Raw genomic sequence first — 27414 nt, forward strand, 5'->3', positions numbered from 1 at the left:
TACACCAAAAAAGTAAATAAATGAACGACAGATTCCTTAGGATAATTTATGAGGTAATTTCTTTATTCTAAGCTATGTTAAGGCTTTAAAAAGCAAATACAATTGTATTGCAATTAACAGTAAAGCTTCCTTCCTTGGGTGTCTCTACTTACTTCCAGTATAATTAAAAGCTCACTGATAAAATCATTGTTCTCTTTCATTGCTTTCATAGTTTACAGTTACTAGATTACTTCGATTATCAAATTTGCTAATTTGTTAAAAAAATCAAAACCTAAAAATAAGACACACCCCAACCATTTGTTGTACACATACAGGTATCTTAAAAAGCCTTGTAATTGTCTGTAAATAAACGTCATCACTTGCTAGTAGAATATTCTAAGGTACCAACAGCCTATTAAAACATTTTATACTTTAGCTTTACCTGTATTAATAGCTTACAGTGTAATATATTAATATATGTCAAACATGTTTATACACATGCATATTTATACGTTATACATACACAGTTTTAATACCACCTGTGCACATTAGGGTAAATCAACAATTTGTTTTGCTGAAGCACTGGTACTTACTTTGTCCAGGGCAATAAATGTGGCAACTCCAACTCCGCTTGCCTTTAAGAAATTCACACACTGCTGTGCAGTGTCAATTGTATCCACAACAATGTAGTCTAAGGCACTGCAAGACGATGAAATCGCAACATCGTACTTTTCACTGATAGATCCCAAGTCTCCCTAATAATTGAGGGTTGGGATGGGGGGAGCAGAAGTATATAAATTAGCTTGGCAGAAACATTTTGTCTTGGTATTCAGAAATAAACAACAAAAACTTTATACAAAGTGAAATGAGATGAAAACAAATTCTAAGACAATTTTCTGTGAGGGATTTTAAACCTTAATTAGAATTTGTAAAATAATACCGTGCTTATCTTCTCCTGCAGACTGCTGTTTAAGTATTTCTAATGTACTTGTTTCCATAGAAGAAATTCATATACTTACAGCTTCAAAAGTGGTGCTTCTGGTAAAGCAATGTTGTAGCATTGATTTATTTTCTGTAGACAAATGTTAAATTTTATATGCCAGCATTTTAGTGAGGAAGTCTGGCCTGACAAAATAATTTAATGTGTTCTGTGTGTGGTTCTACCATTGGTCAGCTGGGTCGGACCTAGCAAGTCTCATACTTGATATGGGTACAGGGGTATTCATGATCTTTGAAAAATTCTTGTGCATCTGCAGATAAAAACAGCACGCACAGCCAACCACAAGTTATCCAAGAACAGTTTAACCTCGCAGTACTCTCTGCAGCAAGCAATAACAGAACATGAGACCATGCCAGCTGTATTAGACAGTGGTCTGCTGCTGTTTGAACTATATCCTTTTTTAATAAATCTATAGACATGCTTTTTAAATATACATACAATAAACAAACTGATTTTTCTGAGGCAGATATGCTTCTTCTTGGACAAGCAGGTGGGAAAAAAAGATAAAATTGCAGAACATGAAATAGCACTTTTACATTTACACTAATATGCATGCATTGTTCAGCACTAGGAAAAAAAAAAAGAAACTAAAAACTACCTCAGCTGAAATTTTTCAGAACTTTAAATCACCACTGCTTGGAAAGAACTAACACTCAACAGTTTGCTATGATATAGCTTTCCTCGGTCTTCTGAAACAACGATATAGCTCTTTTTGATTTGACATGTTTGCAAGTAAAACAAGAGGAAACGAACAGCAAAGAGATCACCAAACTTTATAATTTTTGAGGCAAAAGAAAAATTTGTACAGCTTCACATTAAGTGACATACAAATTGTAAGATGTTTAAGTTTCATGGCAGTTCTACCAAGCATGCGGTTACCTATTGATTCCACCTTCTGCGACATCAGAAGATAAAAAGCACTTTGCGATACTTCTCCAGTATTTATGTTCTTAGTGTTCAAAGAATCAGAATCACTGCTGCTGTCAGTTGTAGCCCAGCACAGGAGCACAGGCAGGACCAAAACACAGACAGGTTACAAGACATGCTGGTATTCTTGGCTTGAGCATATTCCCACAGCGACTGCAGCTAACTGATTTAGCTTCAAGACCAGCCTACCAAAAATATAAAGCTTTCTCACAGCCACTGCCTTTCTTTAGTGCTGAGGAGAGTATTCTCAACAATCATTTATTTTTAATTTATAGCAAGTCCACAGGATTTGCAACTCTGCTGTCCAAATTAATAGCACCACAAAGCGAGGAATCTTACCCTTCACTCAATTCAGAAACACCACTCTGTTCCTATAAAGTTTAAGACTAAAAGTATAATAGCCTTTTAAAATTTACCAGTCTTCCATATAGTCCAGGAATATTTCCAGATTTCTTCTGCTGAAGCAGAGCCTCAAGCACTTTTCCCCGACTGCGACTTAGTGCTAAAGAACTTTTGGCTTCTTCTACTTTTTGACGCAGATTTCGAACAAGATTCTTAACACCTGATTCTTCTCTTCCCAGCTTCTCAAGCTCATTCTCTTTCTAATGGTTAAAAGACAGACATTATCTTAGCCTCATAAAAACTACTGTAATTGAGGGAGTCTTAGATTCATGATTGTGTAGGCAATGAAACCAGACACTGAAATGCAGAATAGCAAACATTTACCAGAAGAAAGGCTGGTATTTGGATACGCTTCAGCTAGTATTGAGTACCCTTTGATACAGATATGACAGCTTATGAATTCATGAATCAGGCTTAGGACAAGGTAGTGGGATGTTTTTATTTGGCGATTGAGAGAGGAGCAAGGAGTGAAATTCAAAGAAGGCTCAGAAACATAGCCATTTATTGATTTTAACATGTTTTGTTATGATATTTAAGCTGATTCCCTTGCAGGGATATATAGGATTTAACACTTGCCTAACCCAAAACAAGTTTGAAATCAAATACTTACTTCACTGGTTAACTGAGTATTAGAATATAGTTTTATATGTTATTTTATTGGAGGCAGTTTTTAATTTATTTTCACTACAATTGTTGCTAAAACAAAGAGTGAAACTTTGGTTTGTGTGTTACAACGTTGTGTTGTAACTCAAAGAAATTATATATGAAAATTAAGTCTCACCTCCTTCAGTTCCTGTTCAGCTTGGGGTAATTTTATACCTAAATCTTTTATAGCAGCTTTCCTTTCCTTAAGGGTTTCTGACGTAGTCATCAGAGCCTCCTTTGCCTCTTTTAACTGCGACACAGCAGTATTATGACGGCTGAGATAGATATCAAGCTCTGACTGGGCTACATCCATATTTGAACGTGCTTCATTCACTGCTTTACTAAACTCCATAAGCTCTTCCTCTTTGCTCTGCAAACATGGACAGTTACAATTAAAAACAGAAAACAGCAGGATTTATTACATCAATCACACTGTAGGAAAGAAAAAGAAACAGGCATGTTCTTGTACCACCTCTCCTGTCAGCAGAGAACAGTTATGTTATCTAGAAAAAGTTTATCTTAATTTATTAATAGATTCTGTGTGGAAATGAAGGCATTTTTCATAATTATAGAGAACACCAGGGAATTATCTTGGAGCATTTCTATACAAGCTTTGTATCATTTTCTCAACTCAAAGTTGGGAGGAGCCCTACACATTGTGCTAAATTACGGATCAAATGGTGAAACCATGTTTTCAAGTACAGAAAATAATCCCACAAATTTACAGGACAAATTTCCAGCCTCCAGATATTTAGTGATAGGACGGCCTAATACCAACAACAATAAGCAGCATTTTACCACTATCCTGTGATCATTTCACTCGTAAGTGTAAAAGCTATACATCACTTAATACAGTAAGTATAATAAGTCAAAACAGTTCAAACCTCTTTTTCTTCTTGAAGTCCTCGTGTTTCTTCCTTAAGACTAGCCATAACCTGCTTGAGTTTTTCTTCTTCTTTCTCTTTTGTCTTTTCAAGAAGCTCTTTCCTAGATGTTGCTTGGCTGATAGTTTTTTCACTACTGGAATGTACATTTTTAAATTCTTCTACCTACACAAGGAAAAGCCTTTTAAGTTCCTCTTCCACTGAAACAAAACGGTTTTGCCTTATCTTTAAACCCTGCCTTTTAAGTTCCACGCGAAAGTCGAAGGAAGCATAAGCGCTAACAGAGCTCACATGTTTGCGTAGGATAAGATACGCTGTGGCTCTAGCAGGAGGCCAGGATTTTATTTGCAAGGCTTTTTCAGTTCTAGAGACCATCCAGGGAGAAGCAGGCCATAGCAGTAAAAGAACATAGCTGTATGCATAAGAACTCAAGTCTTTGAATCACAAGGCTTAATTCTTAAATACCTACTTTCAGAAGGCCAGTCTTGATCCAGAGAGTGATTTAAGATCTGTAAGAGCTGGCAACAACCAAGTTGGTAAAATATATTTATTAACTAGGGAAACGGAAAAAAAATGTTTTGAAAAGGTAATAGCTGTGAGTAAATGCAATATTCCTGTAATCTCAACAACCATGATAAAAAGATGCTTTTCAAACAACGAGATCTCCCAACAGAGCTAAGAAGCAACAGGAAAGCTTTTGACTTTGCCTTTAGGCAGAAAACAGCCTGGTACTGCCAGCCACAGTCTCCCACAGCAAGATGTGCAATGAGCAATAGGTTAAGGGAGAATAATGCATTACTTCAGTAAGTGATTTGAAAACAAAATCCCAATCTGATTTAAATGACATAAAATATCTGATTTAAAAAAAATACTGAAAACTGATTTTTCCGTCTACTTGGTTGCACAAAGTACATTTGATGTCCTTTGCTATTTTATCCCAGCTGCACAAAGATGTTCTAATCTAGAGCAACCAATTACATTTCTTTAAGTAGATGAAGTTGCAGTTCACACTACCTTTTCTTTGTCCTTTTGAAGCTGCTTCTCCAGTTTTTTAGCCTTGCTTTTGGCATGTTTTAGATTTTCCCTTACTTTAACATCCTGCAAATCCAACTGAGTAAATTTTTCTTTATTTTCCTCTACAAACTCTGTAATTTTACTGAGTTTCCTAAGGGGGAAAAAAAAGAAGAACAATCTATTCCATACCCTATAAAAATAATGTCAGTACAGCTTAGCTTAACAAGTAAGCATATACAATTTAAACCAACACTACTCAGTTTTTGTGAAAAACAACATCCAATACCTATTATATAACAGTATTTTCCCTGTGGAAGCGATGTTTCATCAGAAAAAGATCAAGGCACATTGACAAATATTGCTAACAAAGCAATATTAAATACATTTTCAGAAATTTTATTTATTTGTAGATGTGAATTACAGATTCACAAATAAATATGATCTCAGAAGTTGAGACTGTTTGTTGCAGTTGGATTGGAGATCATCATCCAGACAAAGCAATTTTAGGGAAACACAGTTTATGCATAAGAGATTTATAAGGAAACAAGAGAAAAATACCTAACATCCATGTACCGAAGCATTATGGTTGTAGATCAAAAAACCTGAAATAACCTCCCAGTTACTTTTTGTACCATCAATATGAAAGGTCTGATTTTTGATGGATTTTAAAGTACATACGTACAATTGTGAATATTAACCAGATTTCTCCAAGAGAAGGAACCAAATCAATGCAATGAGATTTTAAAATAAAATTTATTTTTGTCCAAAAGATAATTTAATCCATGCCATAAGTGATTCTGCTCATCAGATAATTTAAGACTTTGGGGGAAAAACTACTGGAAAACCCATCTGTCCTCCCTTTGTTTGATTGCATACTTCTGCGTTCTCAGGTGTTCCTCACCACAACACAACTACCACAGCTTTTTCTGAAAATCCTGCTAACTCTATCAGCACATATGCAAAACATATAGAACACAGTACTCTTAGCTTACAAATCTATACCTGAAGTACTTACTTTTCAAGTTCTTTCAAAGCTTTATTCTTCGTTTTCATTTCATCTGCAAGTTTACTACTCTTCTCATTAACATCTTTTGTTTCTTCATTAATTTTTTCTTTCTGCATTTCCATTTGATTTATTTGTTTCTTTAGGTCATAGCTAGGGAAAAAAATAAATCCCCAAACTCCACTTTTTTCCATGAAGCTAATTGTAATGAATATATACTTCCAATCTTCAATGTAACAAAGTGATTATGTAAAGTATTAAATCCTAATATCTATTGAGTAACCTCACCAATTTAACACAAAACAGCAAGAAAATTTAACACTTAGGATGAAAAATAGTCTTTACATGATCTACTTTCTAAATTTAATTATAAAGCCAGAAGAGACTAATTTGCCAGACTACTTTACTTTGTAAAAGGCTGGCAAACAGGTTGTCAGTTTGAGATTTTGTTGTTGCTTTGTGGTTTTTTTTTTAAAGGTTTTAATGAAAATATACTGTATTTTAAAATTTTTAACTTTATAATTCGCAATGAAAATCACTAGCCACATGCTATTCAACTGATTCTGAAGGACTGATAACAGCTGTTAAGAAATGCAAAATATTTCTAGTTAGAGATACAGAAGGGGAGTTTAACAACACCACTACCCACCTTAAAACCAAATCAAAATTTTAGAGAAGTACTTACATATAGTATTGACAGATACGATTCTTTTCTTTAAACATTTTGTTTTCCAAACAAAGAAATTCAATGGCTTTATTCTTGTCCGCTTCCAAGGCATCCTTTTCTTTTTCCACCATTTTAACTCTATTTAACTAGACAAACAGAGTCAGAGCTGACTTTACTGCTGGTACTACAGAAGAACGAACCATGTGGTGAAAAACCCCAGGCCCTTTGTAGCCCACCTGTCCTCTGGAGAGATGGTGTTCAACAATTAACTCTTCAAGGCAATTTAGCACTACAAGCTTTCTAAAGAAACAGATCACCACTTCCACAGCAGAGACTGTCCTTTTAGGGCAATTCAATCAGTAATTTGAAACTAAAAAGGTATCCTACAGATGCTAGGAACAGCTCAGGTAAATCAAGGAAAATATAGGCGAGAAATAAAGAGGAGTTACATGGAGAGTTATGTATTTTCTGTATTTCAGCCTTTTGACTAGTTAATTCCTGCATCTACGCATCTTTTGTTTTCCTTCCCAGCCTTTCAAAAAAGTCTGCAACATATTAGGAATTACAAAGGACACATCAAGACAAGTAAAAAGAACTCTGATATTATTTAGTACTGTCAGAACTCAATGTATAAATAAAATCTTATGAACGCCAGATCTGCAATAGATCTCCATAGCTCGTCACAACTAATTTTCTATATTTTTAAGCCTCCTCATACAGCTGGGTGTGCATCACCTTCACCAATGCTGTGCCTCCCTCTCTCCTTTTCTTAGCATATGAAAGGTTTCCCTGCTACTTCTCCTATTTGCTATTTAGCAGTAGGAGTAAGACAGATAAAAAGCCCTATCCAGATATATTTCCGATAATGATAACCTGTTTCTCTATTCAGTCTGAGAAACATTTAATACATGCAGGTATGACCAGAGAGCATTCAGCACGTAAACTCCTGTGTTCCGACTCAAGCATTCAAATCTTTGGGAATGGAAAGCCAACAGCACTAACAAGTGATTAATGAAGGGCACCTGATGTTGACTGCCCATTTCTTTTATAACAGAGAAACCACACATGCAATAAAGATAACTCGAATTTGTTCTGTGCTTCTACTCTTGTAGAGGAGTGACAAGTTTAACCAAGTCATTGTTAACTGTTTTTCTAAAAAATGCAATAATGAAACACTGCAAGCTTATATTTTTTATTTATAATTCAAACAAAACTTTGAGACTCACCTTTTCTCCTCTCCGTTCATTTAAAATCTCTACTCTGCGACACAGAGTTTGGATAGGATCTTTTAGTCGGGCAGATCCTATTAAGTCTTCTAAGTATTCAAGCATGCCTTCATCATTTTCAGTCTGGCCTTTTGGTTTCATCATTGCGATTTGCTCAACTTCCCCCTTGGAAAAGAAAAGTTTGATGTTTTCTTTTCTTAATGTTTTGTCCTTTTTTGGGGGAAATACTTAGTATTCTGAAAAAATACAATCATCTTCAGAATGCAGGTATGTGACCATATTCTAGTATTATAAAAAAAGAACAAAATAATGCTGTAATTAAAAATGAATATTCAGAGTAGCAATATATTTGGGAAAACAAAGATCACAATGAATAGAAATTTCTTCCAAGGAGTGCATGGTGGTGACGCGCATGAAAAACAGGGTCTCTTCTGAAGCCAACATTCAGGACTAAACATCACTCCATTTCTCTAAAGATTCAAAATTTATTTCCCCAACCAAAAAAAGAAGAGAATAAAGCATGCCTGCTAGCTTATGTAGCACCCAATAATCTTAAGGTAGCTTAATCAAGATTGAAGTCCTTGAAGGGTTCTCTTTAGAAAACAGAAGGTCCATAAAATCATGTCTGATGGATGAACTGGACTTGTAATTCATACAACTGACACTTCTTTGTTGGAAAAAAAAAAACACCCATTCTTTAAATATTAGGCTTCCTCGATTTAATTTTCTTTTATGTACAGCATTAACTTTAAATTATTAAGCTGAATAGTAACAATAATAAGGTTTTTTTTAAAGTAAGAAAGATTAAACTGAGACAATGACAAGGACTGATTATTTTACTGATGCTATCATTAGCCAAAAAGAAAATCTACTATCAATGTTTTATGCTTAGGATAGTGTAGCACAAAATCTTTCAAAATAGAGATTATAATTTGTAAATTACATAGTCATATATCAGAAGGTGAAGACATGTAATCGAATATACACGTACTAAAATGGTATCTGCAGCAAGACTAGATGTTATAGATGCTGCAAACATTAAATAAAAAGAATGCTGAGTAAAAACTATTCACCCTTCAAAAACCTGGATAGTTAGGTACATGACAAGAGGCAACTTATTTGTAAAGCAGATAGCTAATACTGCAGAATACCAGTATTGGCCTTCATGACTGATTTTTAAATGCATGAAATAAGCTGGATTAAAGTTTTTTAATTTAATCTTAGAACTGACAAGATTTAAAACCAAAACAAAATAAAATTTATATTCCACTATCTGAGCTATGTATGTAAAAAAAAGCCTAAACCTATATCCACAAAGTGAAAATATAGTTAAGAATTAAGTTGTCGTTGTTGGTTGCTCATTGAGCTGGAGCTGACAGCTAAATCTCTGCAAAAACAGAAATGGGGAAGAACTTCTCAAGAACATACAGAAGGAAGGAGGGGTGATTAATGAGACTGCTGGAGAACCAAACAAGGACAGCCATGGAGGTCAACAAAGGGCAGGATTTCTAGGCAAACACTGTAAATCAGACATGTAACCAGCTAAGAAAGTTGAGGATAAGGCACTCCTGAACGTTAACTAAGTTATTAGAAGTTTTTGCCAAAGTGACTTCATTCCCCGTACTCAGTCCACAATGACACCTAGTGGCCCTGTGCTTTTCTCACAGTTAGTAAATACCATTTAGCTGAGTAGAAGGGGAAAAGTGAAGTTTTGCAAATTTTGCAACATAAGAACTAGTATTTCTTATGATTACTTTCTTGCACATAATTCCTTTGTTAAACAGACGCAGAGGGTTTGTTTTTGTTTTTGTTTTGTTTTTTTAATTTAAATTCTAGACATTAAATGCATTTAAGCTTTTACTTTCTGGTAATTACTGTTCCTAAAAAGTGTCAGCAGGTTTTGACAAGGCAAAAAAAGCCCCAAACATCTACCTCTTATTTTTATTTCTTATGGATATCAAAAAGCCAAACAAATAGTTTTCTAACAACTGCAGTTGTATTACACACAATTCCAATTATGTATTTGCTCCCTTGCCATGAAAGTATGATTTCTCTACCAAAAACCACCTGTCAGCGAGACGCTGCTCATGGGTAGGAAACTGTGTAACCCAGATTTCTATGGAATTGTCGTTAAGTATTTTATTTCTTATTGTGTTAAAGCATTTCCTCTGTTTACATCCAAGAAAAAACAATCACAAAAAAAGATATTTAATTCAAGTGCTGAGTCTCAAGTCTAAGAATTTTCTACACTACACATATATCCCTCATGTTAGATGCTGGTGTAAAACACAAAACTACCCTGGATTTAACACGAGCACAGAAGTTATGGACAAGCAAGGAACGTAAGTAAACTTTTTCTATGATCTGGCTAAGTACAAATAACCATCTTTAAGTCACAACCATCTAAGAAAGATTATAATGTAGTTGTGAGGGTTCTCCATAGCTCACTAATGTAATGGAATATAACCACAATGTGTTTTATTATGTAGTAAATAACTAATGAAATCTAATCGAATTATATCTAATTCTATAACCTCATAAATTTTAACAAATCAGGGGTTTGGTGTCAATGTGATAAATACATCACCATACAACCAGGAATTACTGGTGACTTCAGTTTAGGCTGCACATACAATAACATTTTGAAAAGCTGCAGTGAATTCAGTGCTGTGGAGAAGATAAAGTACTTGAGTTGAACGTGTCCGGCTGGCTGTTGCCAATTTTTTATGCAATTCCTCTACGTCACCATAGGCAAGCAATATTAGAATTACATATTCCTCATCTTATGTGAAGAGATGTAGATGGACTACCTACTTAAATTTTTGGATTCTTATCAAGGGTAAAAATGAAAACAATATATAAATAACTGAATAAGACTATTGAGTATTACTTAATATTTATATTATTTACCAAGTTAATATATTAAGAAATCTGTTTAGCCCACCCCTATAGTTAACATCTTAAGAAATTAAAAGGTTTCCAGCTATTTTAATGGATAAAGGAGACTGAAAAAGTTGTACCTGCTCTTCTTGCAAGTAGTCTTGATGAGGATTAACAGGGGAAAACCACATTTTAAAACTCTGCTGTTAGAACTTTTGTGTTAAAACTTGATAGTCAATTTAACTGTTTCCTAACTTAACTGTGCTTACTACTTGACCCACTATTTGAATTATGTAAAAAACCCCATTGCTCATTTAGCTACTAAGAGATCTTTTGAAATACGGACAGCATTTTTTGAAAGTGAAACTAAGAAGGCAGCAGGCAGACATTTGTTGAAAAGAAAACATGCTTGGGCATGCTTAACATAGCTGTCACACCTAAATTTAAAGGGTCTCAGAAGAGACGACCAGGAAATTTCTGTTATTATTTGCCTCAGTTATCCTCCTCTAGCTCACAGGAGAGGAAGCAAAAAAAAAAAAAAAGAAAATCCTGTATTTGGTTGAGAAGACAATCAAAATGGATGTCAACACTAAGACATTGGTGACTCTGGCAGAGAGCTAACAAAGAAGAAAATATCCAAAAAAGTAACCTCTACACGAAAAAAACATAAAATATCCATTGAGTATTTTGGGAAAGCTCTACATTCAGTGCAAAAACTCCAAATGGAATTACAAACTCAACTCCAGTTCCTGCATTGTGTGAAGTCTTCTGTGTCAGCCTGAAGTTCACACTGGGGTGCTGGCACATCACTAGTAACAGGGGTACTCAACGCCAGCACCGTATAATGAACATACACCTAAAGTACAGCTTCTACAGAATGCCTCTGCTTAGTTACCAGAAAACAACTATTGGTACATTCTAACAGAGAACACAAGTTTATCTTTGGAGACATTTCTAAGCAATAGTTAACTGACAGCTGTGGCAAATAATGAGAAACCTTGCTTGACACCAGTGATTAAAACAAAAGGGCAAGAACCATTCTCTTTGAAAGCCATTTCCTCTAGTGAAAAATACGAGGAATAACTTCAAGGAACCTGGAAGTTGGAGATTCTGCCTTCCTTTGCATAGCCAAACTCTCCAGGAGGTGAATTATTACAGTGCCATGATATTTAAGGTACTTTCTAAAGTTAAATTTCTATTGTGCATAAGAACAAAAACTTTAAAGTAAATTGTAAAAGCCTTCAAAAATCAGTGCAAGAATTGCTCATAATAAGATTAACCATTTGAAATCAACAACTCAGCTGAGGAGACTATGAGAGGGTCAGCATAAGCACAGGGTGAAGCAGCAGTGCAAGACAGAGACAAGAGCGCCTGGACTTCTTGTGCCTGGTGTGGTCAAGCCCATGCGGGTGCAACGGGTGGACGCCCATACAGATGTCTGATAAACTGACAGAAGCAGTGACATTGTCAGCATGACCTATCACTATTTTAATGTTAGGATGCATCCAAGCTAAGGGCCTATCTGTTTTGAGTTCAGTGCATTTCAGTAGACATTACACTGGCATCCTAGGAGCATTTTAGGAATGCTGTACATTTAATGTACGACAACTGTTATAGGCAGAATTAATCCAATTTCAGTTTCTATGGTGCATGCACACTCTTCTGTATTTGTGTTAGACTAAAATTCTCCCTAAGACTAGCACATCTCGAACAACGCAGGCAGCTTACTCAGTCACACTCCATTGCAATGTATGTAACTTCCTACAGCAAATTTGTGAAGGCCAAGAATTTCACCTCCCATATAGCCCTCAAAAGGTGGGACAATAAAATGCCTAAACTCTCTATTACCTCCTTTCTTAGAACTAGCACTCCTATTATCTCTTAAAATTTTACATTCACTTCTTAAAACAGCTGATCCTCTCAGAACAGAAACTTTTAATCTGAGTTTATCCAATGTTTTCCTGCATATAAAGATTAGAATTTTAAGACAGATTATCAAACTGCTTGATAAAGGAAAGTTTTGACCTACTCATTAAGCTGCCTTTCTGTAACCCTTACCACTAGTCTTGAAACAGGATACTACTTTTCACTTTTGCAGATAACTCCTGTTTGTTGCTCTTGGCAGACAGTAGCATCACGTTCCAGCAACTTTCCTTTAGACTGAGTCTATGGACTAAGGCACTAATTCCAAAGTGACAACTAGACAGACTGTAGTAGCTAGGGATATTTTATTTCTTATTACTCCAAATACTGGTAGCAAAAGAATTCTGAAATTAAGCTGTCATCTTGTATTGATACAGATCCACAGATAGACAGATTTACATATAGCTATAAGGGGGTAAATCCAAGGGTTCAAACTTTGGAAAACTTTTTGAGAGTAAAATATCCAGGCTATTAGAGGAGATGCTCCCTATTTGCAATAGGTTTCCTTTGTACAACTTGAAGATGTAAGAAGGCTCTCCTCCTGCCAAGCATCTCAAAGGTAGAGAAAATGTAAACAAAAAGAAAAGCTTGTATAAAGGATTTGTCTAATTTACCACTATTGACAAAATGTGTGATTTTTAATGCCTGGATTTAATTGATAAAGTGTGTTGGATGTGCCACAAAGGATTGAAAATATTTCTTGTGTTCTACTTCCAACAGTTGAAGTGGAAATCTGAAACAAATAGGATGTCCTGCTCTCTAAGATAATGCCTCATTAAGTTTCTCAGCCATATGTTAAAACATGGAAGGTTTTTCCAATATATATCATTGCATCTTGTAGGTAGTATTTTCTCTAAAATTATTCCTCATGAGAAAAACAATGTAAATTTCAATTCAGTTAGTGCTACATTACTCCACTCTTGAATTTGACTTGTGGTGAAGAGCTTTGCTATCAAAAACCAAAATACAGCAACTGCACCAGAAAATTCCCCTAAAAAAAAACCACCCAGACTACCCTGTACTCCCCCCCACAGAGTGCAGTACATTTCCATCTACTGGATTCCAAGCTACAAAATTATTTTGTTCCAGTACATGCTTTACTGTGCTTCAAAAGTGTTCTTGATGTGTGGGTTGTAACACTCGGAGGTTAATCTGAGTTGTTAGGTTGTATAGGATCATGCTAATCTATCCCAAGGTTTTCAGCACTTCATTTTAAAGCTTCAGATTAAGACACCAGAAATTGCAACTACCCAAAATCCTGGAAAATTGTTTTTACCTACTTGCTGCTGTAATTATTCTGTGGAACGCTAACAAAGTAGATCTGCAAATGTTGGATTAACAGTTTAGTTGACAAAATTCATTGTGTTGCAAGACACTGTCTTCAAAAGTTACTTTTTACTAATTTTCAGGGATGAGAAGAGGAGGCAGTAATTACTAAGCAAACATTTTTCTCTCTAGGTTCTCCAGAAACAACTTAGTCACTACGCAGGGAAGTTTTCACAACCAAAGAAAAGAGTACTGTTTGTTTCTTCATGGAGAGCTTTAAGGTTGCTGTCAGTAATCTTTAAATGTCAAAGTCTTTTTGCTAGCCCTGTCTCATCTCATACCAGAATTTTAAAATGGAATCTGAAGGCTCTATTCTGAAACTCCATCATTCCAGTTCCAGTTGTATCAGACTGAACTATAACTGTGCACAGCACAAATTACCAACAGCTACAGTTTATCACCAACTGAGGCTGGATAACATCAGTATTGGGATTAGTGCATTATACCATTATGACATTAGTTTCACTGTAATGGCAGCATACTTTTGATAACATACCGGCTTTTTAAACACTCATAAAAGGAAGTTTTGTTCAAGAGTCCAAAATCTTTGAATGGCAGACAGGTATCAGCAGGCTACTCTGTAATCCTGAGCGTAACATCTTTTACAGCACAATTACAATAATCTTATATCTTCTTAATAGTCAATATGTATATTCAATTTACATACTAAATTAACTGATTAAATGAATTATGGTTAAGGAATAATTAATACAGGATTAAGGAAACAATTATGTGATATGCAAATGTGGACAGTGGTCAGAACATTGTTTCGTTTAACTTTGTCAAGCATCACAAGATTAACGGTGATATGCAAGTATAAAAAAAGATTTCATGTAAACATATTAGATTTTATATTGAAATGGTTTCAGCATGAATGTTTGTTCCCAAAAAAGGGCTATTTGAGTTATTAGGAAAATTTATACCATACTGAACTGCAAAACAATAGGGTTTTCTTTACATGCAGCAGGAGATCAAACTGCTTGTTCTTTAAGCACTGAACTGATGCAATCACTTGTGTTGTAGACAGCATATCCAGAATGCTGAGAAAACAGTACTTGCAGTTATAACAGGCACCTCTTACCCAAATTTTTGTGGAGGATTATAGTAGCCATAGGCAAAATCTGTTGTTGCTTGATTTTCTTCAGTAGGACAATCTCGATAAATCCAAACTATAACCCTATTTCTTTTTTTTTTTTCCTTAACATTTTAATATGGAAGGCTAGACAGAACTGACCTGGCATAAGGCAATCTTCTCTTAATAACAGTAAAGTTTAGAATTTTTCATCTTATTTTATTGAGCACAGCTATATTTCAATTTCTTTCAAATGGGGAAACATTTGTCCCAGAGCAAGGGAAATTTAGATTGGAGATTTTGCAAATATTTCCTCAGACAGCTACAGGAGTTGAAGATACAGTGCGCACAACTTTGTAGCATCATCAGCATAAGGAAGAGCAATAGCTTATGCAGCCAGCAGAATAAAACCAGTTGCACCATGGATTTGCTTGAAGGAGAGAAATCACATTAGAACATTTAGAATGTTTACTATAAATCTATTTTTCTAAAGAGTTTGAAAAGATAGAAAATCCAAGACTAATTTTAGGAAATTCTAATTACTGTTTTACTTCCTTGGTCTGCTATGCTAACCCACTTCTGAACACTGACATTAGAACTAGCACTAACACTAAATTACTACAAATAAGGTTCAGGTGCTTTTCTGATGTAGCTGCAATTCTATACATGTTCGTTTGACAGAACTTGTAACTGCTGCAAAAGTCAGCAGGGAGTAAAATTAGAGGAAGAGTAGCAGTGAATATCAGCATGTCATATCACTTGATAAGTGCTAGCTTAGAAGGTGTATAATTCTTAGTTTCTGCATCTGACACTAGTAGCCTCACAGAATTATTTTTCCTGGATATTCTGTGTAATCAGTTTCTTGATAACATAAAAAGTCTCCCAAACTGCATTTTTATCTTATATAAGCCACTAGGCAGCAATGTGAGACAACTCTTTCCATTTCTCTGTATGCTACTTGCACTGTTTTCAACACCTCTCCCACTTTTACTTTTCTTATATCAGACTAGCATGACTTTGCTTTTGCTTTTTTTTTTTACCTTATCAAAATGATAGCTCTTACTTTTTAAGCAGGAGTACAGTAAGGAATAGCAAAAATAAGTGCTAAATCTGTTTAATTTTCCACAATGGTAATTTCAATTTGATTTTATTTTGACAGTGTGCCCATGCTCCCTTCTTCATGTAAAGTTTTGATTATGAATTCTAATTTGACATACACGGGCCTTGGAAGCCATGTACATAGATAACCAATATTCCTGTAACCTTATTATTCTTCTGGAAAAGTGGCTGTAATACAGCTCTTGCTGTAAGCCACAATGGGGTTTGTTTGTTTTTGTTTTCGGGTGGTTTTTTTTTTCCAATTCCATGTTACTGCTGCAATTACTTAATGCTTGCAATCATATCTCATTCTACCCTTCAATTTTACCAGATGGCAAATATACAGGAGGGGAAAAAGTATCAAACACTCAACTTTGTGCTCTGCCTTCCAAGAAAAGTGTTATAAACTAAGTGGGAAATCAAGAAAGTCAAATAATAAACACACAAACAAATATATAAGGCCACTACTGTCCAAAGATGAGGAAAAATTTAGAATTATCCTGTTATACAACATTCAGTTATTTGCACAAAACTACTACTCTGCATTCTGGAAATAATTTAAAAGTAGCCTTTGTCAAGCTGTTTGCACATCTGTCTAATTTTAGAAGCTTTCTTAAGGACATTCTTGTATTTAATACAAGAATACAAATTGAGTGCAAATCTAGAGTCACTTTGGAATCTAAGACAGTTATTGTCAAACTCAACCTACAATGTTTGACTTAAGATTATTGGTATGTTCTAATTAAACTATTTAATTGATCTCTCTCAATCACACGCTGCCCCTAGAGAATTGCTTTTCTCCACTTACCATATTTCCCTATTTTTCTGAAGAAAGCTTTATAAACATTGGTTACAATGCCATGTTGCAATTTGCAAAATAAAAGTCATATGAATTGCCAATGTAAGTTTTCTGGTAATGTAAGAGAATCCATTTTGAAACTGCACAGATACATTACCATATCTTATGCTGCTCTGTATTCACTTCAGCATAAAGCATAATATTTAAACAGTGAAATTGATTCTGTACCCTACGAATCAGTGAGAGGCTTCTATTTTTACATAATATTTTATTCAAAGAATCTGTTTTTACTTAATTATATTATCACACTTGGTTTCATTCTTCCTACCACTTCAGCTCAGCTGTCCTTGACCTTTCTAGAACAAATCTCTCTTCACCACCAATGCTGGCAGCCTAGACCTCCATTTATAATCCCAGTAGAGCTTTTCAGCTTGTGCTCCACTCAGTGCTTGAGATCAAATGTTGGTGTGCCTCATTAGGAAAGCAGACCTCAACAATTGTGAACTTCTGGCTTATCTCAAAGTCAGAAGAAAATCTGCTCTCCCTCATTTCCTCTCCAGTACACTAAAAGAGTGACTCCTACATTATTTCCACAAAGCAGCAGGTGAAAATCTTGACTGAACTTCCTTTCTGGCAACATAATCTTGCCATAGGATAAGACTATGTTACAAAATGCCATTCCAATCAGGTACAAAAATACATACATATAAAATACCTGTAGCTGTTCACACTTTCTTAAGTTTACATGAGAATATTTTAATTAAGTCTATAAAATACAGTTAAGTGAAATACTACTGTAATTAGTACAAAACTTACTCAAAACAGTTTCAGTTTTCTTGAAAGAAAGCAGCTTCTAAAGCAAATTGAGATCAACTCACAGAGGTCTGCTGCCATGATAGTCTTTTAATACAAAATTCAAAGTCTCGTGCCATTTATTACTATTTCTACAATATTCATTTGCAAAGCTGTGAATGGGAGTTCACAGAAACTCTACTTTCCTCTTAAAAAGTTTGTATTGACTATACTTCTCTTACCTTGAAAGACTGCAAAAGCCAGTTTCAGCAGGTGTTAATGGTTGCTGTCCACAGCCAGTTTGTTGTGCTCCCCAAACATGCCTACCCTGCAATGCCCAGAACTGACATTCCTTCAAGTGCTCCCCATTTATTTAAGAATTCCTTAGAGGCAAACCAGCCAGGATAAAGAGCCTGAGATTTTTTTTCCAGCCTCCAGGCTAACCTGTTCAGAGGAGTCACTACTGAAAAACAGCAAACACACTTACCTTCTGAGTTTTGCCCAGCCCGGTCAGAGCATAGAACCCACACAAGTTTTCTGCATATATCCACTGATGTTCCAAGTGAGTCTTTCGAGAAAAGCTAAGTAATTTTATTTGTTGTTCTTTACAGATATACAAGTTACTGAAGCTGGGGCATTAGGTGTGGAAGACAGAAAAATAGCAGCAAGATGCCAGATTTTACCACAGTGCTTAGCATACTCTTTTTTAATAAGTGACAAGAAGCATTTTTTCCTGTTGAAGTTTCAGGCTGTGGCAAGCTCTTTAAAAACACACTGGACAGTTGTCTATTCCTAAAGTACTAAAAGCATATAGCAATTTATTAAAAACATGAAATATGCAGTGTTAGAACTTAAGGATCACAAAAATGACAAACTCCTCCTGTTAAGTGTTGGCAACATCCCATTGTAACCAAAACCATTTTTAAACAAGATTTTTTTCAGCTAGCTAGTTCAGGCACAGAATTTGTAATACCTCTAGAATTACTCAATTAGTCTTACATATTCTGGTTTTCCACAGGTGTTTTTTTGTAGTGTTACTCACAGAAGTTATCAGTAGTTTGACTGTATATTTTCAGTATGGTATCACGAGAAGTACCTGTACCATGCCCTATCCAACTTTGACAAAATTCAGTCCCAAGTTTTATCCTAAAAGGCACCAAAACCTACTATGTCAGAAAAAGACTGCAAATAGAGGGTTAAGTGGAGAGAGGCAGCCTAAAAAAGAAAGCAGTCTTTTAAAAAGCAAATATTTTCCACTGAGTAATGCTTAATATGCTAGCAAGATATAATCAAGTACCTAAAGGTTTTGTTACTACATGTGTAGGACATGTTCTCTTAGAACTTCTTTAGTACTAACTAGTGACTATTCTGTCACACACCAAAACCAGTGTTTGATAATCCTTTATTAATATTTTTGCCCAAAATATATAATACTAGTGAAATGTTTTAATTACACCTTATTGACACAGTCAAAACCAAAAATAAGTTATTTTAAATAAAAAATTACTCTGCCTCGATATCAAGTAAAACTTAGTTTAGATATAATAAGAGCAAAAGCTAAATAAACCTGTTACTTATCCTTTCAATTTTAAATAATTTAATTTGAAAAACATTAGGGGGGAAAAAGGGCAATCCTTGTGATAGCAGTTCACAGCCTTACCCTTCTGACATGGTATCATTTACTTCTAACTGTAATTTTTAATATTTGGTTTTTGAAGTTCTGCTGTCATTACGTGGAAAATATTGCTACATTTCCCAACTGGAAAGTACTCAGTTTTGAATCACCAAATCAGTAGATTTCCCTTTAAAAAGGCACAAAACCTTATGTGCAAAGAGAAAGGATCTTGCCTCACCAGAAAGACTGAAGGAACACAGAAAATCTCAGTACCATTTCCTCTGTTGTTCATGATAATATGTTACCCACAAAGAGTCTAGTGGAATGAACAAAAAAATTAATGGTGGGAACCATTGTTTTATGCCTTAATATTGGTTACACCTGCCCCGTATTTCCCACTGTACAGGTGTAAAGCATGAAACTCAAGCTTTTAGGAAACAGTATGCTCTCCTCGTTGATAACTTCCTGGGAAACAATTAATGGCAGAATAAAATAAATCACATTCCGGGGAAAAAAAAAAAAAATCCTAAAAAAGCTTAGCACTACTTCCCTTCCAAATTTACCCTTCCCCTCCTCCCACTGGTAAAAGGGCATGCTCTTTAACAGTAAGCTTTAGAGATCTCTGCACCATAATTTCTGCCTAGCTTTATTTCCAACTCTGCATTCCTACCCTTTTAGAAATTGATAAAATGATACTCAAGAACAACTGCATAGACAAAGAGTGTATTTACTACAGTAGTTTTGTTGGAGGTACTTCTCACTCCATCTTGAAACAGAAAACACACGAATAAAGTGTTGGAGGGAATAATTAATTGGCATGGAGACTTCAAAACAGATATATATTCTTTTTGTGGGTGTAGCTGTAAAAAAAAGACTGCACAAAAAGGCTTGAGGAAGTGAAGCAAGCACAGCGATCTAGAATTTTTTTTTTTTTTTTTTTTAGGGGGGAACTGGAAGCTCCTTTGACAAAAACAGGCCTAAAATAAACTCTATTGAAAAATTTCAGACCTTGGGAGTCTCCCACTGTTCTCTAATTTTCTAGGCCATGACACTTCAGAGTAGATTTGGGACCTGTTAGTAACAGTAGTGAAATAATTACAGGTAATTGCAGATATAGTTTAATTATAGAATATTTAAATACTTCCATCAAGTACTTTAATTCCATTTACATTTTAAGTAATTGTTTAGCACATAGCAAAATCCTCCATTATTATTTAAAAATTAGAAAAAATTAGTGTGGTTCTCTTCAGCCTGTCTTTTGAACAGCAAACGTATGTCAGCAAGCCTTACAATTTTAAGGTCAAACAGGAATATAAATATCATATTGACAAATTTTGTGATCATTTTTACAGTATGGATTGTAAACTGTAGCTTTTAAAAACATAACTTGAATTGGCTATAAAGCTACCATTCTTTGAGTCCTCTACAGTTGTTAAACAAGTATAAACAAAAAGTACACTTCATGTGTTTTTTCTTGCACTCAATTTTTATGCAGTTGATTTTTATATACATATTTCCCCAGTAAAACCATGTCTATATATGAGAGCCGTAGATAACTTCACAGTAGAATCATTAAGATTTAAGTTCATGTTGATGCACTTTTATCTAAGGTATAAACAAGTTGCCAAATCTCTGCCACGCTTAAGCAGCACAATAATATTGGGGTTTAAGGTTTATTTTACTACGCCAATATTTACGTGCTGCTAGGGCGGAACAAGTATGACACCTCTTCTATTCATCCACATGTCAGGAACACAAATTTGTTAATAGAAAAATTTATATTAGTATCTTCAACTGTTTTTCTTCCTTAAATTTCTAAAGCAGCAAATAATGATTCCCATCTTTATTAGAGCATGCAAATCATGATGTGCTGCTAGAGTACTTTAAGGCCTCAAACACAGGACTTAAAACCTAGACAGTATTTTTTATAAATATAACTGGAAATATAGTTTTACTTAAAATTGGTTTTGTTCGTACACCAACCTGTAAAATTAAGAACCTGTTATGGTCCAGATCAATTCCATGGCTTCGAAGAAGAATACCAACATCTTTGAATGTCTTTTTCCTTCCATTGATGTAGTATACAGAAGAATTATCTCTATAGGCAGTTCTAGACACACAAAAATTGCTGTTAGGAATGACTTCGTAATCATCTCCTTCCTGTTTTGAGGAAAAACAAAGCCAGAAAAACAATTACTATATCACAGGTTTACCTCATACTTCACAATTAAGCACAAAAGTTTATCATGTTCAGGTTTTAAGTCAACTGCACTCTGGGAAATGTGCAGAAGTGGGAACTGTCTTCAAGCTGCATATCTCAAAAAAGAGAGAAAAACCAAAAAAAAAACCCCTTGAGAAGTAACCAAAAAAATACCCCAAATCTTTTAAACTGAATGGCCTTCATATTATGCCTTTCCCACCTCTAATACAAGCTATTGCTTTGAAAATACTGATTTTTTTTCTCTTTACCATTGCTCCAAATCACAAAGGAAAAGGCCTATGTCAAATTTAAAGTGGCTGTGCTACTCTACCCTTTAAATTTTAGATTAGGAAGTCTTGAATGACTTAACAACTGTCTACATTTTAAACTCCTCTTTTATAGTGCTAGGAAAAGGAGTTACTTTTAGCTGAGTAGTTCTAAAGAGAAACTGTAGAAGATAAAAAAGCAAAACATCAAAGATGTGACAAATATGACATCATCAGCTTCAAAGATATTTCAGACTTACCTACAAAGCATCAACTAAAATAAAGCAGGGACTATACTTTAAAAAGTTAAAATTGATGCATGCTTCTTGTAAAGACTTAAACTGGCCTACCACTTTCCCAGATTAACCCCCAAGAGCATAATCAGATTGGTATCTAAGTTTTTTAGATCATAAACTTACCTCCTAGGTGTTAAATACATTAAGTCAAGTGAAAAAAATTAATAATTTTTGAATCTGGTTATTATAAACACAAGCAAAAGGTATGTGTGTATGTATATCAAGTCAAAGGAAAAAAAACTAAAAAAAATCTGTCTTTGAAAACAGTTTCTTCAAAGGCTGTATATACTGCCCCTTTATTAACACAATTCTTGAAATTTCAGTGTACACTTCCCACTATTTTGACTGACCCCAAACTCAACAGTTGATATTTCAGCTAGAATGTGTGCACAAAAATTAAATTTTAATTAAGAGAAATAAAATTCCTTGCACTGTAATTGCAATAAATCAACAAAAATGTCCAGAAATTTTTATCAATACATGAAGAGCCAAGCAAAGTAAATATCTTTTTTATTTTGGCAACACTATTTCATTCAAACAAAATATCAGGTACAAAAAATATTTAATAGTAGGATGCGAGGTCCAGAATTTTCGATGAAAAATCAGTTTTAAAATTGCAGGCATGTTTACAGTATATAAAATGTAAATAGGAAAGTTTCACATTCATTATATATTTTTCTAAATTTAGATAACCTAAAATAGTTTCTAATTGGTTTAAAAGGTTTGCTTCAATTGGTTTTATTTCTTAATATATATAGATACTCATATTATAAATGTAAGAATATATAACATGTCTAAACATAGACTTATGAATTTTAAAGGTCCTATTAATTTCAGGAATAAGTTTTATTTACTTGAGGTAAAATAGATGACAACTCTAAAACGACTTCATCTTAAAATTATTATTACGTATTTCTAAATAGTTGTAAAACAGACATGTACCAGATATTAGTCGTTGAGAAAATAAAAAAAAAGAAACCCTACTAATATTTTAAGAACTCCACTACTCAATAGAGGAGTTTTTTAAGCTAATTAACTTTGAATTGATGTTTTACATCCCAAAGGTAGACTAATCATGCTATTGAGTTTTCCACAGCTCAAACTAAAATAACCAAATATTGAAAGTTTTAAAATCCTTAAAGAAAAAAAATAAAAGGTCTCTGCTGTTCTGAATAGAAGCATACATACCTTGTCAATGATCTTTTGGAAGTGGATTTCCACAGAACAACTCTGGATGTCTGTATGTTCGTCAGAATTATGGATCAGCACAGAGAGTTTTTTGGATCTGATTTTTTGTGCTCGATACCCAAACACAAAAAGCATTGAATCAATGACATTGGATTTTCCACTGCCATTTGGCCCAATAATACATGAAAAACGCTGCATAATAGAAGGAAAAAAGTGATATTCAAAGGGAAATAGATCCTGGCCAGCGTACATCACCCATTTAATTTGTGAACAGTTTAAAACACAATTATTTCTAGTACATGAAACTGCAGACTGTTTGATGGCTTAGTTTTTACTGTCAAAGGTAAAGCACTACAACTTATTTAAGAAAAAAAACCACACCTCAGCTCAGCTTTCTAAATTTTAACTTGTTAACTCAAAGTGATACTGCATTTAGCAGGCATGTTCGCAAGCAAAGTTTCATGATTAGCCACGTAAGTCTCTTGTGGGCACTAAAAAATATTCTTATTCTTCAAACACACCCCTAAAAGTTCTCAAGTAAACGAAATACATAGGAAAGTGTGCCTTTTAAAGGTTTAGAGATTCATTAAAATTGTAGAGTACCAGAAAGTTACACTTAACTGTTTTCTCTACTGTCCAATAATGAAAATTCAGAATATCACTATTTAAGTAACTAAAACTTAAGTCTTTTCCAAGTTATTTTGAGGTAAGCTTACATGAAAATACAGGAAGGAATACTAACACACAGCGAAGTCTTACCTTCATTTAAAAACGCTTAAGGTAAAAGAAAGATACCTTATGAAAAGGTCCCAAAGTTTGCTCCCCTGCATAGGATTTGAAGTTCTGGTTTACAATATGAGTTATCATGAGACGAGGAGCACCAGCTTCATTGGTCATTGCTGGAGGTGGGGGAGGAGAGATGCTACCCAAAATCTCTTCTAAACTTCGATTATCAAGCACCTCATCTGAGACTGCTAAAAACCATCCAAAATAAACAGAAAGAAAAAAAGACTATAAGCTCTCAGTGACTAGACACCTTTTAAAGTGTTCAACTGGAAAAGCAAACATCATTTCTATATGAACCAAACCTGTACTTTTGCCTGCAATTATTAAAATGAGCTAAGTGGAATTAAAATTCTTCTTTCCATGAACTGAATCTTTAAAAAGAGATACTTAAGATGTCCCATCGATTCACTAGTGGGCTTGTTCTTTCATTATGTAATTCTTATTCTAACACACTTCAAGAGGCACTCTGCAATTACAATAGCTACAACGGTCACAATAAGCCTACAAATCCGAAACAGGCAAAGTCTTTCTAATTAATAAGTGCAAAGCCACATTTCAAGCGTGCTCACAAGTCACTCTGCAAGATTTGGGGATCGCTGCACAATGCTCTGAAAGCTGTAATGACAGCACAGCTACTCTGCAAAGACAGGAAGTTTGTTACGAAAACAAACTGGCCCCCTGGATATCAGCTAGTTATAAGCAAAGCAGCTTTTCAACAGTTACTAGCAACTTTTCTTCAAATAGACAGTAGTTTTTACCACCATTTTCAACATATTAATCTGTTTGTCAAATACCTTGCTTTAATAATAGCATATCTGGCTACCTAAAGAGACACACACTGCTGTTTTCCCAGACATTTACAGCAAAAAAAAATAAAAAAAATCAAGAAAATACATTGCTTCATGAAAAAAAGTCAGATCATTTTAAGAGTTAAGTAAATAAACTTGACATTTATTCCATTCCAAGAAATCCCATACCATTGGCGGCATATAAATTTGAAAAATCCTACTGTTGTACCACAATCTCAAGTACAATGTTACAGATCAGGAATATGAAACAGTCTTTATCAGGAGAAAGTCTACAAATTGCTTTTGCACTTGTACTAAATCACTGGTCCAAACACGTTAACTCTTTGCAAGCCCTCCTTACAATTTGAAAAGCAGTTTTAAAATCAGGAGTCAAACCTTTCAATATTCCTTTCTAGAAGGGAAAAGACCAGATCCTGTCTGGAACAGTTGGTAAATACAACTGAACGTTGTTGCTAAACAGGCACTATCATCAAGTTCACACATCATCAGAACCACAATATTGAGACCTACCTTGTGCAGGTACTTCACCAAGCTGTCTGTCACCTTCATTTTCCACTTCCATGTCATTGGTGGGCTCCTCTAAGGGCTCTCTGCCTTTCTGACGGGCTGCTGTAGAGGTTTTGGTGCTCTTGCTTGGCATGATTTCTGTTGGCTGTTCCCCTTCCATTCCAAGCAATCAAACTACTGAAGGGATTTATCTCCTTTGCTAACATAAACAAGAAAGCCCCGTGATCTAAGCATTGAACTACAATCCCCTAAGGAATATACCTACATGTTTGCCGAGATGTTCGACTAATTTAGAAACTAAAGACGAGAGGTATTTTGAGGACAAAAATACAAATTTGAAACACAATCTCAAGCTTAGCCTCATAATGATATATTTTAAGATATATCACCCCCCAAAACAATGGGCTGACCCTTATCTGTTGAAACTGCATGAGTCTACCTACTGAAAACTCATACAGCCACAGTTAATGCAGTTACTATGCTAAGAGAAAGCAACCGTGATGCTGGGGGCAAAAGAGTTAAAGACACATTTGCAATAACAAACTGAGTAGCCATATGTTTTCTGGAAGCACTCTTTACATACACATTTCAGACCTGACGCACATTTTACTTTCAACAGTCCACACTGACTATATATTTTATACAGATAGACAGATAAACAAAAAGACCTGCATAATTATAGCAATGACTTGACTCTTAAACAGTTTATATCAACACGCTCATTTTGCAAAATATAACATAACCACTACTGCCAGCATTCAACATCTAACAGAGTAAGCAAAACAAAATACCTTCATCTAGCTGTGATGTTAAAGTTAACTGATCAATAACGGAACATTACAAAAGTCCATCAGCTGGCACTCAAGCACAGCTCCCAAAAAGTATAAATAGAAAGCAACCGATGAGAAGAAAGACGACTGCAGGAGCTAAACTCTCTCCAATTTGGAGTTTAAATCGCAGCAAGTGGCGAAGTTAGTTCGCAGAAAAACAGACATGAGAAAGTTTACTTTTCACAAGATAAAAAACTGACGTGGTTAGAAAGTCATCTTACAATTGGTGCCAATCATTTGACGTTTTCAGACCTACCCCCAACCCACACTCTCATGAGAGTCCTTCATTTGGGACAATGGGGGAGGGGGGAAATGAGAGAAAGAACTCGTTTTAAGGCAATTTGAGTCTATGCCCCTGTTAATAAGTGTTCCGCAATGGCTGTCTCAGACAATTACAGCCTCTCAGAGTACCAGATTTTTTTTTCTTTTCCAAAACTGTTCCACTCCAACAGAATTGTGCAATATAGACCTACTTACCTTACCAACCCTTCCCCCCCAGACACTTCAACAGAATGAACAAGCATAACTACTTGACCTCGGCTTTTAAATCGCGATAAATCAGCTGCCACATATTCCCTAACAAATTTAACAAATTCGTGCCCAGCCCCTCCCCCGAGTCAGCTCAAAGGTGTTTGTTAAAAGCACCTCTCGACGATCTCCTGCCAAACGCCGTTTTTGTTATGGGGATGGTGAAAAAGAGTCAGAGACGGACAAAAAGTTTTCCTTACTAACAGCCGATTAAATTTGATAGCGATAACCCACGTCAGTGAAAAAAATTGAGGTTTTTTTTAATCCATCCATTAATCGAAGGAGTCCAACTGCACCCTTGTGACGGTCTTTCCAAATCGTTACGGACTTTCTTAGGATTTCTCTTTCATTCTTTAAGCATAAAAGGAGCAGGCAGAGCTAGTTATAGAAGAGCCCGTGCTTTGTCAGCAGGTTAAAATCAGGCCGCTGTACTACCGAAACCCATTCCTGTACTTCCCTGTCCTAGCTGGGTCTCTGATTCACGGTCCCCAGAGGTCCATAAGGGCACAGCGGGAAACCTGCTTTCTCCCTGGGGCTGCAAAGGATCCTCTCTCATCCCCCCTCCTCAAACCCATCTGCCGACACCATCCAGGAATGGACACAGCGGGTTCCGTGCCCCACCGACGCGGGGAACGAGCAGACCCCTCGGGAAGGGCCCTCAGCGGGGGAAGCCCCCGCCCGGGCCCGGAGAGAGGAGCTGCCGCCGCCTTTCGCTCCCTCAGGGTGGGGAGGAAAGAAAAAGAACAAGGCGC

The 27414-nt window shown here is 35.3% G+C and overlaps 1 protein-coding gene across 1 annotated transcript in view; it reads right to left on the reverse strand.

The window, feature by feature from the left end:
* SMC4 (structural maintenance of chromosomes 4) overlaps positions 1–25576 on the reverse strand; it is a 36340-nt gene extending 10764 nt beyond the window's left edge. Inside the window, exons 1-12 of the mRNA XM_010086366.1 lie at positions 25308–25576; positions 23998–24176; positions 23203–23394; positions 21236–21412; positions 7748–7912; positions 6540–6667; positions 5867–6007; positions 4852–5002; positions 3838–4002; positions 3090–3323; positions 2323–2508; positions 573–734 (exon numbers count right to left, since the gene is read on the reverse strand). Of these exons, the coding sequence (XP_010084668.1) occupies positions 573–734; positions 2323–2508; positions 3090–3323; positions 3838–4002; positions 4852–5002; positions 5867–6007; positions 6540–6667; positions 7748–7912; positions 21236–21412; positions 23203–23394; positions 23998–24176; positions 25308–25464 (2037 nt within the window). The 5' untranslated portion in view covers positions 25465–25576. The remainder of the gene's footprint in view (positions 1–572; positions 735–2322; positions 2509–3089; positions 3324–3837; positions 4003–4851; positions 5003–5866; positions 6008–6539; positions 6668–7747; positions 7913–21235; positions 21413–23202; positions 23395–23997; positions 24177–25307) is intronic.
* Between the last annotated feature and the right edge of the window lie 1838 nt (positions 25577–27414).

The sequence above is a fragment of the Pterocles gutturalis genome, unplaced genomic scaffold (genome assembly GCF_000699245.1).
Source record: "Pterocles gutturalis isolate BGI_N339 unplaced genomic scaffold, ASM69924v1 scaffold2446, whole genome shotgun sequence".
Lineage (NCBI taxonomy): Eukaryota > Metazoa > Chordata > Aves > Pterocliformes > Pteroclidae > Pterocles > Pterocles gutturalis.